Here is an 18,722-nt window from a genome sequence, read left to right on the forward strand (position 1 = left end):
TTATGTTTCCCTTTTCATTTCTGATTTTTTTGTTTATTTGGATATTCTCTGCCTGCCTTTTTGTTAGTTTGGAGAAAGGTTTTTGTATCCTGTTGATTTCCTCAAAGAACCAACTCTTTTTTTAATGATTTTTTTTTGTACTGTCTTCTTTGTTTCCATTTTATTGAATTCAGCCCTCTGCTTGCTTATTTCTTGCTGTTTTTTACTCCTGTTGAGTGTGTTTGTTTCTTTTCATTCTACAGCTTTCAGGTATGCTGTCATGTTGCTAGTATGAAAGCTCTCTTTTTATCTAGGCGCTTACCTTTATGTACTCTCCATTTGTTTTACTTTAATTGTATCCCATAAGCTTGAGTATGCTGTGTATTCCTTTTCATAGAATCCTAGTAAGTTGATAATTTCTTTCTTTATATTTGCCTGGACCCAGTAACCATTCAATACAGAGTTGTTCAGATTCCATGAGCCTGTGAGCTTTCTGTTGTTTCTGCTGTTGTTAGATTGACCTTTAGTCCATGATAGGATGCATATAGTTATATCAGTTTGCTTCTATCTATTGAGACTTGCTTTGTTTCTGAGTATGTGGCCAATTTCAGAGAAAGGTCAATGAGTAGCTGAGAAGGAGGTATCTTCTTTTATTTCTGGGTGAAATATTCTGGAAGTATTTTAGGGAGGTTTGATTTATAATGCTTTTTATGTCCAATTTTCTCTGTTCAATTTTTGCCTGGATGATTTGTCCATTGGTAAGAATGGGGTATGTAAATCCTCTTCTCTCAGTGTTTGAAGGTCATTATGTGATTTTAGCTGTAGTATTACTCCTTTTACAAAAGTAAGTGTCCTTGTGTTTGGGGCATAGATATCAAGAATTGAAATGTCATCTTGGGGGATTTTTCTTTTGATGAGTATGTTGTAGCCTCCATTTCTTTTGATTAATTTTGGTTTGAAGTCTATATTGTTAAATATTAAAAATGGCTACACCAGCTTGCCTTTTAGGATCATTTTGTTGGAATACTTTTTTTCGAATCCTGTATGGTGAGCTGTCCTTTATGTATGCAACAGAAGAATGGATACTGAATTCAAGTTTATCTCTTCAACTGTGTCTTTTTGTTGGGGAATTAAGTCAATTGATGTTGAGAAATATCAATGACCAACGATTGTTTATTTCTGCTATTTTGTTGTCAGTGTTGCTAATGGTGTGTGTGTGTGTGTGCATGTATGCATGTGCATGTGCATGGTTCCCATTCTTCGGTTTTACTAATATGAGATTATTTATTTCCTGTGTTTTCATGAGTGTAGGTAACCCCTGGGATGGAGTTCTTCTTCTAGCACCTTCTGTAGGGCTAAATTCTGAAATAGATATTATTTAAATTTGACTTTATTATAGAGTACCTTATTTTCTCCATCTACGGTGATTAAAATATTGCCAACCATAGTAATCTGAACTGGCTTCTGTGGTTTCTTTGAGTCTGCAACACTTATATCCCAGCCCTTTTGGCATAGAGTCTCCATTGAGAAGTCAGATGTATTTCTAATAGGTTTTCCTTTATTTATTACTTGGTCTTTTTCCCTGGAAGCTTTTAGTATTCTTCCTTTGCTCTGCATATTTAGTGTTTTGATTGTTATGTGGTGAGAGGACTTTCTTTTCTGGTCTGGTATAATTGGTGTTTTGTGTTCGTGTAAATTTATAGGTACCCCTATCTTTCTATCAGAAAAATTTTCTTCTATGAATTTATTGAAAATATTTTATGGGCCTTTGAGCTGAGATTTTTCTCCTTTCTCTCCTGTTATTCTTAGGTCTTGGGGTTTTTTTTTCATAATGTATCAGATTTCTTAGATGTTTTGTATCATAATTTTTTTTTTAGATTTAACATTTTCTTTGCCTGATGTTTCCATTTCTTCTATTGTATCTTCAACACCTGAAAATCTCTTTTACATCTCTTGTATTCGGATGGTGAAGCTTTCCTCCACAGTTTCTGTTTAAATTCCTAAATTTTTCATTTCCAGAATTCCCTTTATTTGTGGTTTTTCTTATTCAATTTCCATTTTCAGTTCTTGAGCAGCTGTATTTGTTTACTCCACTGTTTGTGTGTTCTTTGATTCCTTAAGGTATTTATTCATTTCCTCCGATTGTTTGTGTTTTACTGGATTTCTTTAAGGGATTTACCAGTTTGTTCCTTAAGAACCTATATTATCTTCATACAGCTGGTTTTAAGGTCAGTTTCTTATGCTTCAGTTACTTTGGAATATTCAGGGCCTCCCATTATAAAATAGTCAGTTGCATTTTAGTGGAGACTTATCGCCTAGACGGTTAGTTGTTTTTTCTACGTCTATGCATGTGGTTTGGGGGTAATTATAAGTCTAAGTTATGATTTCTGTATTTGTCTTTGCTGGATGGGTGCTTTGTTCCTTGGTTTTTGTTTCCTCAAAGGAGTTTTGAAGAGTACGATGAGTATGTTTTGCTTATTATCCTGGCCTGCTCAGCTGGTATGTTCACAAGGAACTTGGCTTAACAGGGAAATGCCTTTGGGAATTGGGGGCTGGGACAAAGCAAAGTTTATAGCAGGCAGGAGAGAAGAGGAAAATCTGTGTGACCCATAAGAGTTGGGAGCTGGGGGAGGATTCAGAATGCTGTCATAGGTGTTCTACTGGGGTTGAGACTGTGGAAACACAGAGAGAAGACAAAGCCTGCACACAGCCTTCCTGGTGTTCTGGCAAGCAAGGCCTGTGGGATAGCAGAGGGCATCTACTCGATTGGGACTGAGATAAAGAAACAAGTAGGGAAGGGGAGGTTAGAAGGGGATCATCTCTAAGATCCAGCAAAAGATGTAGGGGGAGAGGGGTGAAGAAGGCTGCAGCTGATGTTCTGTTGCAGTGCAGAGGAAGAGACTTGGGAATTGGTTTGGAGATAAGGAGGAGTGGTGAAGGTCTTCAGTTAGCTTACTGGTTTCCCTGTCCTGCTCAAATGTTCCCAGTGAGTGCCTACTGGTATCTGAGACTGGAATACTGGTGTATATTTGGGGAAGGAAAGTATGGAGAAAAGTGCTTATTGACCTATTGGGGATTTCAATGTTTCATAACACACATGCAGCACAATGTCACTTGAGTCAAGATTTGTTATTTTGGTATACTTCTTTCATTTTTTTAAGGTTTTTGCCTATCTGTATTCATATTTCTTTCTTCCTGTCTAGAAGACACTGATAAATATATATCATGCTTAAGCTTGGTATCCCTTAAGCCAAACAAACAAACCCTACAGTGACAAAAGAGTGATTAAGGATCTCTTTTTAGTCACTTTCTGTCTCTGTGTCAATATTACTGGGAAAAAAACTTTGAACAAGGGCTTATTTACAGTTTTGGTGACTTTGGTGACTTGAGTTCATTGTCAGCTAGTCCCACCACTTTAAGCCTGTGACAGCCATAGCATTATGTCAAGGAGTGAGTGCTAAAGCAAAGCTGCTTCCCTCCTGCCCACCAGGAAACAAAGCCATAAATGGCTGGCCAAGATCCCAATACCCCTTCATTGCACAGCCCCAATGATCTGACTTATTTCATCCAGGCTAGCAACTTCTGAGCTTTACACCCTCTCCCAAAATCACCAGCAATGAGAAACTGAGCTTCCACTAAAGTGAGGTTTAGGGAAACATATGAGATCCAAAACATAATAAAAAAAAAGAAAGAGGCTATTTTCAGTAAGAAATATCATTAATGTATGAGAATTGTAAGGAAAAATTAATGATCTTTCAATATTTTATTTTTTAATATTTATGTCTTTAATAGTTTCCTACATGTATATAAAACATTCTGGATATCCTATTTTCATATTTTTACACATCCCAGCTCTACCAATAATACCGCATATTTGCATGTCTTTCCCCCAGATTCTTAAGTTTGAGTTTTGATGAGTGGTATATACAGTTTAACAAAGAACATATATGTAAGAGTTGGATTGGTACTGTCTTTTGGATGTACTAGTTTAGTCATTAGTGGGAATACACCTGAAATCACTGACTCACATTTTTTTCTGAATCAATCTGATTAAATAGTTTAGAGATGACGGCCACAGTTCCCCTAGAGTTTACCCCATTTGTGCCTGGATGTTGATGGGTCATTCTTGATCAAGTCTGCAGCATCTGTACATGTTCATCTGTAGATGTAGTTTGTGATTATAATGGCTCTGAATAGTCCAAAAGATATTTCACAGTCATGATGACTACATTCTTGCTCTGAGAATCATTGTACTCTTCCATCCACATGTTCCTTGAACTTTTGAGGGATGGTGTAAATGCCTTGTTTAATGATGAGCTCACTCTAGAACTCCCAGTGTACACTAACAAGTCTCTACATTTATTATAGTTTCCTGGAAAAGAGAAGCATCTCTGATTGATGTTGACAATGTTGATTAACCAAAATATGGACATATATATTCAGAAGATTATTCAGTGTTATGTCAGTTTATCACAATAATAGAATTAAGTTCCCCCAAGATCTCATGACACACCTGCCATGAGCTTTTGAGTTGGTTTACAATTACAGGCATGAAATCTGCATGCTGAAGTGAACCTCAAATGCAAAATCCACAACGCAGATCTCCCCAAAGGTACCTGGTCTGTCTGTGGCCTAAACATATCTGAATCTGAGTTTTTTTGTACAACAGAATTTCTGGTGTTTTGCTGGATAAAATAAAGATGACAAATCTCTCTGTAATTTCATTAAATACCTTTTCTACTTAAAATGTGTAGTACTCTCTTCTCAGGCCTGTCCAATTATTCATTTTTTTTCTTCAAATGTTTTTCAGTTTAGGGGAAAAAACAGTATAAATTCAAAACTGGAGCAATACAAAGGATGGTGATCATGAATCTTCATTAGAAGATAATCTACAAATTGATCTTTTGTGCCATGTTGAATCTGAAGTAGGATGAAATTTATCAATAATAATTAGGAAATCCTATGATAGATCAAAAGATGAACTGTGCTAGTACTTACTTAAAGCAGTTGAAAATTAGTAAATATGTTAATCAATGTTGTGAGTAGCCTGAATCAAAACTGTGATGAACAAAATCATCACTGCTGAAGGGCCAAAACCTGCATCTGGAAAAGTGTAATAATCAAATCGGGCAGCTGTAAGTACTGACTACCTCTGCTGGTCATTTACTTTGAGAAATATTGACATGTTTTGATGAATCACTTATAAAAGAGACAAAGAAAGATTTGTCTTTGCCCCCATGAGAAGGAAGATTAATTAAAAGGCAGAGGAATGTGTCTAAAAGGCTATAATATTCCTAGTTTAAACCATGTCTCCTTTTAGAACCCTTTAAAAAGAAATCTCAGCAAGTTAATTTAATTTCTTGATGTCCTATGAAAAGTAAAATTCTCAAATTTTAAAGAACACTCAAGATAAAAAGAATTAAATTTATAAACCATTCAACAAATGTGTGTGTGCATGAACAAGGAAGCTATAAGTGATTTCTGTGTTTGGGTATGTATTGGAGGAATTCTTTAACATACCACCTGAGGGACCGGAAGTAGAATCATACTACATAGAAAATTATATGCTGAATTAGGAGCCGTGGGCCACTTCCCACTGCCTGGCTCCCTGGTAGTTTACCAGAAATAACTACACGGAAACTGTATTTATTTAAACACTGCCTGGCCCATTATATCTAGTCTCTTCTTGGCTAACTCTCACATCTTAATTAACCCATTTCTAATAATCTGTGTATCACCATGTGACTGTGGCTTACCGGGATGAATCTAACCTACGTCCATCTCAGAGAGAAGAGCCATGGCATCTGCCTGACTCTGCATTCTTTCTCCCAGCATTCTGTTTGGTCTACTCCTCCTAAGTTGCTATTTTATCAAAAGGCCAAGGCAGTCTCTTTATTTGACCAATGAAAGCAACACATAGAAAGAAAACCCTCCTACATCAATTATACTATTCTGATATTAAAATGTTTATTATTTATAAATAAGAACATGATGAGGAAATATTTTAATGAAACATTACATATAAATTTATTAATGCAACAAACAATATAAACTTCAATATGAATTTACAAAAATAAATCACTGTGAATTAATCACATTATATTTCAGTTCTGATAAGAATTATAAATATTCAATTATCACACTGGATATTAGCAAATATCCCTGACCCATTTCTCTGGTAACCTGTGAGGCATAACTTGATTTCCTGAGGAAAGACTTCCTCACATACCTCAGCAGTCTGGATTCTATCTATCTCCTTCTCTGAACACGCTCTAGACTTACAGTTATTGTAATTATTAGAAACTAATTCACTGATCGAGTGGTTTATCTCTGATATGAGTGTTTTTCTGTCTTTTTGTTTTTATTGCAAGTTCAACCTTGTGATTTTCCACAAATCAAAAATGGAGAACTACATGATGAAAAGAGGTACAAACCCTACTTCCCAGCACAAATAGGAAAGGAGTACTACTATCACTGCAAACCAGGATTTGCGACTCCTTCAAGGGCAGTCTGGGAAAAAATTCGCTGCACTGTACAAGGGTGGGAGCCTGCAGTCCCATGCCGCAGTAAGTCAATGTCTGTATTAAATCATGTTTAATTCTGTCGAAGTGGAAAGAGAAGATAGCATACATAATTACAGTTGGGTCTGCTCTGTTAAGAAAAAGAAGAGTTTGTGAACAAAAAGACTAGTTTCTGTCCTTTATGAATAGCTCTTCATAAAATGTATGTGAAAAATAGGGACTATGAGAATACCTTTATTGTTTGCGTATTTTTACAAAACTAAAGATAATGCTACTTTTTGAAATATTTGATATTGTTTTCATTTTTTAATGTCACACACACTTATTTAACTATTGTAAAGATAAACTTTAGTTTTTTGAAAAAAATAAATGAGTGTTGTTTGCTTTTAGTTTAACATTTATGGTAAATTTATGGTCCTTAGGGTTGTGTGAAACCCATTATATAAAGAATGGGGGATTTTTACAACAGAGAGAAAACTACCTGCAGGATCAGTCTGTAAGAGTCCAGTGTTATTCTGGCTACAGTCTCCCAAATGATCAGGACACAGTTACATGCACAGAGAACGGCTGGTCTCCTCAACCCAAATGCATCCGTGTCAGTAAGTAACCGACTCTGAGATCACAAGATGCTCTTGTGTCCCCATTCCATGTATATTAACTGTGTCAAAATGTTTCTTTTTGAATGTGTATAGTGAATACTAAGGATTCTTGGCAAGTATATAGCAATGTAAACACAACTATCAGCCATTAAGTCAAAATACTGAGTAAACTTTGGTTAATTTATAGTTCTATAAATTTTGAAATCCCTTTGTCGTTGGATTCAAAATAATTTTTAAAATATAGTTTAAAATTAACCAAATATGATCATACCTATACACATCTTTCATATATGAAGTAGTAACATGCCATTTTAAAGAATTGATAATTGCCTTTGAATCCTTTGTAATGTGTAACTGGGAAGAGAATTCTGATATATGGTGTATTGTCTAGATTTTATGTTTTTTTTTCCAATCTCTAGACTAATAAGTTTCTATTGACAGTTACTTCATATTCTATGTTCTTTAAGTGACTGTGCAGTATCATACTTTATTTTCAGAATAAATGTCTGTAAAATAATAAACATAATAGTGCATATTTGAATTTCTTTCCTTATCATTTGGGTTTTAGAAATATAATTCTAAGTCAATTTGCAATAAACAATTTTAAGGGGTAGTTTTTTTTTAAGTCAATACACTTGTAATTAGTGTGCTACAATATTAAGAATTCTAACAATCAGAGTTGCATGTATTCTTTATTTAATATAGATTTTCAACATCTTTTAAATAACTTTGTTTAGATTTAAAGGACATTATTTTGAATTTGCAGAATAATTTTAAAATAATGAATTGTATAATCATATTGAGTCTTCCTATTTACAAATTTAATATATATTTAAAGGTTTAATCTGTTTTTGAATGTTTGTCAACTGCCTTCTATTGTACCATTTTGCTGATGAGAAACTTTTGTTTGCATTATTTTTTGGTACTGTCCATTATATATTTAATCTCTAAGAAATTGTATATTCAGTGATTTAAATTTTTATGTGATTAATATTAGTGGCCTGTTTAAAATTTCTACTGAGTTATTATTTGATAGCCTTTCCACCATGCTGATTTTGCTCATATTTTTAATTTTATGAATTCTTTCTAGTGTCTTTGTTCATAGTGCTGATCTATATGAAAACACTGAACTTTTTCATATTTCTGTGTCTTTTCGGTTTATAAAAATCCTATCCAGGTAAATTGCTTCAGCTTTATTTCTCCTAAAAACTCAGAGAGATCTTAAAACAACTGACAGTTTCATGCACACTTTCACAGGACTCATCTGTGAAAAATTATTTCTATTCAGGAATATTTTAATATGTTTAGAGTTCAGGTCAGTGACATTGACAAATGAGTGTGCTTATATGAATACAACCCATCAAGTTAAACTAGTCATAATCTAATGAAGAATTTCTCTTGTTCCCTTTCTCTTCACCTCTACCACCATAAGTAATAACATTTCTGTTACTGTAGTGTTGTATTTCTACTTCTTCATATCAATAGATTTAAGTATCATGTTTTCAAACTTAATTCCATAAATTTTCAGAAGTATATCAGTGTTATTCTTCTAAGTTGTGACTTGTATACTAACTGAATTTTATTGTTGAGCAATAATGTTGCATAGATATGTAATGATTTAGTTGTATATACCATTTTAAGAAACATATTCGCTATTTTAGATCTTAACAATTTTTGAGTCATTTATGAAAATTTAAAGATATGTCATTGGATTAAAATTTACAGTATATTTCTTAGATAAATATCTAAAACTGAAATTTATAAGTAATTTGGCATGTGCTTAATTCAGTCTGTAAGAATCTGGCATATGGATTTTTAGGATATTTGGGACATTTTACATTCATAACAACAATGAACAAGCTTCAGTTGACTTATTTCCCTCTAAATATCAGGAGAATGAGATTTTATAATCTAAAGATTTCAGACTAGGAGTGTATTATTTATTTTAATTTTATCTTCCTAGTGGCTAAAAATAGCAATTATCTAAGAATATCCCATTCTAGTTGCATGTTTTCTTTTATAATTTATTTTATAACCTTTTCCATATGTAGAGTATGATTCCTTTATCAAATTTGTGAAGATTTTATGACATTGTAAGTGGAATGGGGCCTGCTTGTTTCTGTCCTGTCCAGCTCCCCACAGCTGTTTAGCCCCAAAGAAAATCACACAGAGATCTCTATAAGTTATAAAGCTGATTGGCCCATTAACTAAGGCTACTTATTAGCTTTTGTAGCTTATATTAACCCATTATTCTGATCTATTTTAGCCATACGGCTCAGTACCTTTTTCAGCTGGAAGGTCACTGCTTCCTTGGTGATCTGTGCAGGACTGGGAGGAATCAACTTCCTCCTTCCTAGAATTCTCCTGTTTTCATTGTATCATTTCTACTTCCTGTCTGGTTTTCCTGCCTGTACTTCCTGCCTGGCCAATCAGCATTTATTTAAAATGTGATTGACAGAATATCGACAATTCTCCTGCACCATGACATGACTCATGAGTTTCTAGTATGTAGTAAGAGCTGCAGACTGCGTTCCTGCCCAGCTCCCAGCTGCCTGGCTAGCTTATGCCCCAAAATAACAACTCACAAACTGTATTCATGTAAACACTGCTTGGCCCATTTCTATTAATGTGTGTAGCATCACGAGGTGGTGACTTACCAGGGACATTCTAGCCTACATCCATCTTGGGTCGGAGCTTCATCGCATCTGCCTCAGAGAGGAGAACTATGGAGTCTGAGCTCACTTCCTCTTCCTCCCAGCATTCTGTTCTGTTTACTCCACCCACCTATGTACTAACCTATCAGGTCAAGCAGTTTCTGTATTAATTAACGAATGAAAGCAACAGATTTATATGACACTCCCACATCATTTCTCCTTTTTCTGTTTAAACAAAAAAAGAAGGCTTTAATTTTAACATAGCAAATTTACATATAACAAAACAGTTATCAAATAAGAATTACAGTTACAATATTTATATCTATTTTATCTTTTATCATAACAAAGGAAAATAACTATGACTATCTATCTATTCTTCAACTGCATCAAAGACTCCAGAAGGATATAATATTACCTAAGTAAATGAGAAGTAAGCAACTTACAAAACTCTAGAAATACAGAGACATCTTGCTGCCTGGACAGTCACCCAAAGTTCCTCTGTACTGTTGGGGTATCCATCTTAGGCCTACAGGCCCATAGTATCCAGAGATTTCCACAAAACAGGAAATTTCAAAAGGTAGTTAAGTCACTATCTGCTGTGTCCTGCAGAATGTCTCGCAGACTCTTTCATGAATCAGGAAACCCAAAAGACCATCTCACCTTTAGGCAAGTTCAGCAGTCCTCTCTCTGAGGGTTGTCTGTGTCCAGTTTATGCAATAGTCCAGGCAAGAGCAGTTTCTTGCCCAAATGGCTATCAAACTCTATAAGGAGACTCTTTGATGCCCATCTTTCTCTTGAAGTAGATTGGTGCTGCCAGGAGCAAACGTGTCTCATTGTCCTGAAAAATCCTAAGTTATTAGTACATTTAAAATGCCATATCCTATAGTCTTTGAAAGATATGAGGAATGCCTATCTGAAATGTATCTATGCACATCTAGAAAATCTAACATGACTACAAGCTTGATTATTATTGATTATCCATTAACAACCTACATACATTACATTTTACATGAACTACACAATCACAATACCTTAATCAATATCAGAAATACATATACATATAACAAGATTGATCTTAAACTTGTATCAATAAACCAAGATTCATACCAATGCAAATTATTCATAACTATATCATATCCCCCTTTAAATGTAAAAGGACATTTATAAACAATATTTGGGAATATGGGCACAGTTATTTTTCTCAAAACTACTTCCTGCTGTATAGGGGTGCTGTTAATCAGGTCTTTCATGGTATAACCTGTGTGCTAGATTCATCTCAGTCAGCAGTTGAATGAAGTAATTTTTTGAAGGTGTTCACAGCAACCTTTCAGGAGGGCATGGTCTATCATACCATACTGGGATAGAAGCAATCCACAGGGTCTCATCCTCTGTGAAAACAAAAGAAGAAACTCTTTTCCAAGGTATCATATACTTAGATCCAAATTCTGAAGTCAAGGTATTTTCAAAATATGTATGTTGAATTAGTTCAGCAGCATTTGTAAACAAATATCTTTTAGCAGCTATTGCTCCTTCCTCAGCATTCAAACAATTCAAAGAGAGCATAATAGCATACAGTATCAAGATTCTCTGTGTATTTTCCATCTTTGTGCAGCTTTATTTTAACCTCTTTCATTTATCTTTACTTTTATTTTTTGAGTCAGGCTCTCTGTAGACCAGGCTGTCCTTGAACTCTCAGAGATCTGCCTGTCTCTGCCTCCCAGGCATTGGAATTAAAGGCATGTGCTACCACACCTTGAAGTCACAGAGGTCAATCTCCCTCTGCCTCCCAAGTGTTGGGATTAAAGGTGTGTACTACCACACCCAACTACTCTCTTTCTTTCTTTTTCTTTTTTTACTTTTAAGAACTTTTTCTTTAGCCTGCATCTATTTTTAACACATTGTAAGCAATTTAAATGTTTTCTTTGTCTTTGAATCTCTCTTTACTGTATATTTCTCTTTTTCTGACCACACGAGTCTTTAATTTGCCAAGCAATATAGGTAGGATTAAAGCCATGGCTTTAGCGGCAGGATCCAGCCCATTCCTTAGCTTTCCAGCCTCATGGCGGAGGTATCAGCTGTAGCCATTTTTATTGCCACAACTTTATGGCATTTCAAGGTCCTTGCCAGCAAACAAGCTACAACACTCAAATGCTCTCTCTGTAGCTGACCTCCTGCCTCAAAGAGTCAGAGTTTGCCTTGGCAGGATGGCCCACAAAGCCAACATTTTAAAACAACTCAGCTTTTTTCCTGCTACTGCTGAAAACAAGCATTCAGCCGGCTTTTATCAACACTAAGTGTTTCATGGCAGGACCTCTTAAGAGCTGCAGGGTTTTGCAGCTAAAGCTGAGTCAGGAAGACTCTCTTAGATGAGAGTGCTTGCTTGCCTATAGCAAGCAGAGCAGACCTGAGAAATTGTTGCTACCAAGCAAACATGCTTTACTCTATTCTTTCCCACGCTTTCTCAGGCTTTCTGTGGTTTCAGTTATCCACGTGGATGCCATTCTGTAGTAGGAGCTGCAGGCTGCATTCCTGCCCAGCTCCCAGCTGCCTGGCTAGCTTATGCCCCAAAATAACAACACACAAACTGTATTCATATAAACACTGCTTGGCCCATTTCTATTAATGTGGTGACTTACCAGGGACATTCTAGCCTACAACCATCTTGGGTCGGAGCTTCATCGCATCTGCCTCAGAGAGGAGAACTATGGAGTCTGAGCTCACTTCCTCTTCCTCCCAGCATTCTGTCCTGTTTACTCCACCCACCTATGTACTAACCTATCAGGCCAAGCAGTTTCTTTATTAATTAACGAATGAAAGCAACAGATTTATATGACACTCCCACATCACTAGTGGTTATTTCCAGTAACTTTATTTTGACACTCAGAGGTCCAAGTAAATATTTGTGAATTATTTTTGCTTATGTAGAAAATTTAAAAACAGTTTTAATTTTTGAGAATTTCCTTTTTATATGTCATTGAAAATTTCATAAAATGTTTTGTTATATTCACCTATCCCCAACTATTCTCTGTTATGTGTCCCCTCTGCTACCCTCTGAACTGTGTGTCCTCTTTTCTTCTCCTCCTCCTCCTAAATTAAGTAATATTTAATTTATTAAATTAAATAATAGTTATTTTATGTGTATGAGTGCTCTTTCTGCATGCATGTATGCAGGCCAGAAGATGGCATCAAATCCCATGGCAGATGCAGATTTTGAGAAACTAGCTTTTTCATATCTTGAGATTTTAAGCCTTTAGTGTTGGTATCTCAGGCAACAAAGCTGAAAACATCCTTTCTTTTGCTCATTTGCCATCTGCATGTTTTCTCTGAGAATGGTTCTTCAAAATGTTGCCTAATTTTTGTTTCTTTGTTTTGTTTCTGCTGAATTTTGGAACTACTTAGTATACTGTGGCTGTTAGCCTTTTGTAGGCTAGTGCTCTTCACAATATTTCCTCACTGTTATAGCTCTACTTACAGTCTGTCTTTCAGGAGCAAATGTTTACTTTTCACATTTTTTGTTTCTATTAATTCTTTGAGAACTTTACAAAACATATTTTGATCATATTTACCTCTCTTCCCAAACTTCTTCCATATCTGCATCCTGTTCCCAACCACCCAATTTATCATTCTTAAAAAAATATTTGTGTTTCCCCTCCACTTTTGAGTGTGTGTCCATCCACTGCAACATTGCTAATCCACTCCCTCTGACATCATGCACAAGATTTGCACAGCTGAAGTCAGACAAAATTCCAAAATCTAAGTGGCGGTAGACACAGAGTCTCCCCCATTGAGCTATGGCTCTATTGGTCAATGATACTAAGCATTTTGATGCTATCCAACATACCAAAAAGTTTCAAGTATTCTTTCTTTTTTTCCATTATCTAAATGTTATTGCTTATGTCAAAAGCAATTGAGATTTATAATCAACATTTCTGTTAACTTTATATCAGTGTGAGAAAAAAATTAAGTTTATTATTTTTCATTTAAATGTCTAAATGTCAGTGTTTTATTTGATTAAAGATTATCTTCTACCGTGAAATAGATATTAATTATTCTTAAATATGTATTAGTTCTTAATGTATGTTGTTACCGACTCCCTGTTCTCTTCCACTACTCTGTGTGTTTGTACATTCACCAACATCACAAGTATCTTTAGTGACTACTGCATCATGTAAGGATTAATACCTTATAGTATTAAACCTTCAATTCCTTTCTTTCTGAACACTTTAATTTAAAATATTCAAATATTAAACTAAAGATTGTAGTAATCTATCATTGGAGAAGTGTGATATTTCTATTAATTTACATATTTTAAAATATTTACATTAGGTTTAAAGTATCTAGATAACTGAATATTTAAAAGAATTGTTTCACTGTTATTGTCCCATGTCATGTAAATTTTAATATGATCTTGCTTATGAATATAAAAAGGTTTACTGGAATGAAATTAGAGACAATTGATATAGTATAATTTAATTTTTCTTTTGATGATTACAATATGCCAGTATATCTAGTAAGACCTTCAGTTTCTTATAGGACTGTTCTGTTGTATGAAGCAGAAATGTCCTTTGTTATTCTGTAAATGTTTAGGTAGTACGTGTTTTTCATATTGAAGCAACTATATTTATATTAAATATTTTTTTGAGTGAGACGTATAGTCTATGACTTTTAAACTTCATTAATTTTTAACTTGTCAAATTAATGACTTGGATGTCCATAACATTCCAATTAGTCTTTTAAAATAGGTTAAACAAATATGATATAATTCCCATCATTGCTGATATTGGTATTTCGTGCTGTCTCTACTATTCTCTGCTAAATTTGTTTAAATGTTATTAACTTAAGGATCTTTTTATACCGACTTTGATTTTAATATTTTCTTTTTCTATTGTCTTAAAAGAGTCTCAAGTAACTGATATGGGGCTTCTGTCCTTTTCAATGTGCAAAATGTGTCTGTTGAGTGTTGCCAGCTTCCTCCATGTTCTTTGTTGCATCCCATGGATTTGTTTATGTGATATTGATATTTGGATGCAGTGGGTGAACATTACCAAATGCTTTTCTGGGAATTTTTGTTGGTGAAAAGATCTTGCCACATGTATTTTCTTTCAAATCCACCACAATCTTTTGAATAAATATGCAGTACCTTGTTGAAAACACTTGCTGCTAGTGCTTGGGATTGGATATCTCCATTGATATAGATATGAATAATTTGCATTGATATGGATTTTACCTTAGTGTTTTAAATTCAAGGTCAATTTTATTATATGCATATGTATTTCTAATCTTGATTAAGGTATTGTGATTGTGTAGTTCATTTTAAAATGTAATATATAATTAAGAAATATAGGTTGTTAATGAATAATCATCAACAATAGTCAAGCTTGTAGTCATGTTAGTTGGATTTTCTGGATATGTAGAGATATATTTCAGTTAGACAGGCATTCTTCATATCTTCCACCCCTGTTTGGCTTCCTGCTGTCAGCTCAGCTTGACATGATCCCTCCCTCAGCTGCATTTTAAAATGGCGTGACTTTTTTCTGCTGCTATTGCATTTATAAACAATATTTGGGAATATGGACATAGCTATTTCACTCCAAACTGCTTTGTTCTGAATGGGGGCACTGTTAATCAGATCTTTCATGGTATAACCCGTGTGCCAGGGTCATCTCAGTCGGCAATTGAGTGAAGAAATTTTTTGAGGGTGTTCACAGCAACCTTTCAGGAGGGCATGGTCTATCATACCATACTGGGATAGAAGCAATCCACAGGGTCTCATCCTCTGTAAAAACAAAAGAAAAAACTCTTTTCCAAAGCATGATATCCTTAGATCCAAATTCTGAAGTCAAGATACCTTTAGAACATATATGCAGGTTCAGCTTAGAAGCCCATTTAATGAAATGTTTTTTGTACTTAGGTCCTTCACAGTCAAAAGTTTTAAAGAAAACAATAAAATACATAATCCAGACCCTCTGTGAATGTTCCATTTTTATATTGCTTATTTTTACTCTATCACTTTACTTTATTCTGTCTTTTTAAAGACTTTACTCTTTTTTAAAGCATTAACTTTACTCTCTATATTCTTTTTCTTCTCTCTCCCAAACCTACATACACTCATCTAACATTGTGACCCATTTAGAGGTCTTTTATGTCTGAATCTGTCCTATTGTGAATCTGTAATTTTTTTACAGTCCAAGAACATTTTTGATTTGCACTTTTAAATCACTAAGTGCTTAAAAATCTAAGATGTGACATTCCTAGGTCAAAAACGGGTACTGCGGACTTGCCCTGCCCAGAGCTGCTTGTTACTGAATCAGTTGCACCTCTGAGCTGCAGAACGTTGAGCTGCTCTGGGTATTGGCTCCACCTCTCTCCAATTTCAAAATGGTGAATGTACCATTTTCTGCTAGCTCTGAGGTCACCAAGTAAGAGCCACACTCAGCAGTTTAATTCTGAGACTTAGCATGCAGCACAGAAACTCTTTTCATCCAAGTTACATCCAAATCTGACATGCAGAGCACTGTGCAGCCTGGAAACATCTCTCTGTATGGCAGCAGAAATTCTCCATGCTCTCCCGCCTGCCTAAGTTTTATCCTGCCATCTGCCCAGGTGCAGGCGGGGAGTGCTGAGCCATTGGCATGGTCTCAGAGTACTTTCTTTCCAATCCTGAGCAGGAATAGAAACATCCAGTCCCATAAAAATCATTGAAATACTTTATAGCCAGAGTTCACGTTGGTGGCACAGCCTAGGAAGCTGCGTTTTTAAAACTGTGCAGCTTTTTTCCTGCTATGGCTGCTGAGTCAGGGAAATTTCTCGGAGGCACCTGGCCAGCAAATAACAAAAAGCTGTGTTAAACTCTCTATTTGTGTATAGAATTCCTTTTTAAGCCCTTTTAGGTTTTATGTGGAGTTAGTTACCACGTTGGAGCGCCTCTCTGTAGTGATGAGGTGAGCAGGCCTGCCTTTCATCCTGCCCAGCTCCCGCATGGCTAGCTTTACACCTGAAATAACAACACAAAAATTGTTTTCATTTAAACACTGCCTGGCCCATTAGCTCTAGCCTCTTACTGGCTAACTCTCACATCTTGATTAACCCATTTCTATTAATGTGTTTCGCCACTTGACTGATGCTTACTGGCATGAGTCTAACCACCATCCGTCTTGGGTAGGAGAAGCATGGCGTCTGCCTGACTCTGCTTCTTTTCCCCAGCATTCTGTTTAGTCTTCTCTGCCTATCTAAGTTCTGCCCTATCAAAAAGCCAAGGCAGTTTCTTTATTAACCAATGAAATTAACACATAGAAAGAAGACCCACCTATATCACTGCATGACTGGAAGCTAAGTTGATTGATTATGTTGTTCCCTTGGAACTTATTTAGACTGGTTTGGGAGCTTTTTCTTCCAAACCAGTGTGTTCAGAAGGTAGATGAACCTCCTCAAAGATCTTACTAAAGGATTTGGGTGATCAAAAGGAACTGTTCCACTTTTCTAACTTGAATATCTCACATTGCTGGTGTTCTGGAGACCTTTGAACTCAAAATTTTCTGGTCATTTTTTCTTCTGTTCTTGTGCATCACACACTCTTGTACTATCTTGTAGTATGCTGACATCTGGCCAGAGAAACTAGAAGATGGCTGAATTCTGCTCAATGTTTCCTCTTTTCTCTGCCTTTTTATGCCACACGTCATTGGTTCCAATCTTTTTAGGAATAGTAATTCTTGTTTCTTAAATTCAGTAAAATACCCATTTTTTTCTGATCAAAATCTTTCTTACTGTATTATTTTCTGAAAATTTCCTCCATGCATAAAGCCCCTTGGGCCAGGTGGTGATGGTGCACATCTTTAATCCCAGCATTCAGTAGGCAGAAACAGGCGGATCTCTGTGAGTTTGAGGCCAACCTGGTCTACAAGAGCTACTTCTAGGATAGGCTCAAAAACTACAGAGAAACCATGTCTCAAAAAACCAAAGAAATAAACAAAGCCTTTTTATGATGATAATAGACCTCATTAATCTCTTGCTATTCTCGAATTTTAGTTAGTCCTGTGCTCATTGTCTCCTACTAGCAGGCATTGGTAATTTTCAACTATATTTATTGGTGCCCTCTTTGTGTCTGGCATTTTGTTTTTCTTTTATTTGCAATTTTACCACTTTTTGGTTTTTTTACAAAAATCATGACTTCATTACCTTTCTCTCATTTGACTTCTGTATGATCTCTGTTTACCTTTTTTGGGTTTTACAATTTCTGCCTATGTTAGTATTTACTTCCTTTTCAAATTTAACAAAGTGAAAACTCTTATTGATTTAATCATTATTGAATTTTATTTCTTATTGTTTTCTAGTTGTTTGATGAAGTTTCTGTCTCTCCACTATTTATTGATATCTCCCAATATATTATCTAATGTTTTAATTGGCATTTATGTAACGTATTTAGTATTTTCTTCTTTGGTATCCTACTTATTCCAAAACAAGCAAATATGTGTTCTCAGAAGAAATGTAGTAACTGGTAATATACTTTTATACTTTCTTTTTAAATTACTTTTTTATGGAATATATTTTATCTCATACATTTACCTGTGAAATATTATTCAACTGATAGGAAAAGTAAAATTAAAAATTTTGTTTATACTTTCCAGTTCAGTTATTCAAGATTTAGGGGAAATCATTTTGTCATGAGAAGATTAAGTTTTTTTCTGTTTGTTTCTCATGATCTTCTTTGAATATTGCATATCCATTGTATATTAGGCATGAGGTTACAAAAGCATTTCAAATTCTTGTCACTGGAGTCTGTAATGATTGTGTAAATAGATTTTACAAGATTTTCACCCAATCCCAGAAACCCTGCTTGGGCAAATAAGTCTAGGTGCCTAAAAGAGCCAATTATTCTCACGTTTAAAAACACTGTTCAGAGTTCTGACTTTCTGTAGAAATATGTATACACTTGGAAAAAATTAACTTATTTTTAGATGGAATTATGAGTG

At 35.1% G+C, this 18,722-nt stretch overlaps 1 protein-coding gene across 2 annotated transcripts in view; it reads left to right on the top strand.

Moving 5' to 3' along the window:
- The window catches only part of Cfh (complement factor H), a 109,086-nt gene that overhangs the window by 32,038 nt on the left and 58,326 nt on the right, over positions 1-18,722 (top strand). For both annotated transcript variants that reach the window (XM_057769657.1, XM_057769658.1), the window contains exons 8-9: positions 6,351-6,545; positions 6,923-7,099. In XM_057769657.1, the coding sequence (XP_057625640.1) occupies positions 6,351-6,545; positions 6,923-7,099 (372 nt within the window). The remainder of the gene's footprint in view (positions 1-6,350; positions 6,546-6,922; positions 7,100-18,722) is intronic.

Source organism: Chionomys nivalis, chromosome 5 (genome assembly GCF_950005125.1).
Source record: "Chionomys nivalis chromosome 5, mChiNiv1.1, whole genome shotgun sequence".
Classification (NCBI taxonomy): Eukaryota; Metazoa; Chordata; class Mammalia; order Rodentia; family Cricetidae; genus Chionomys; species Chionomys nivalis.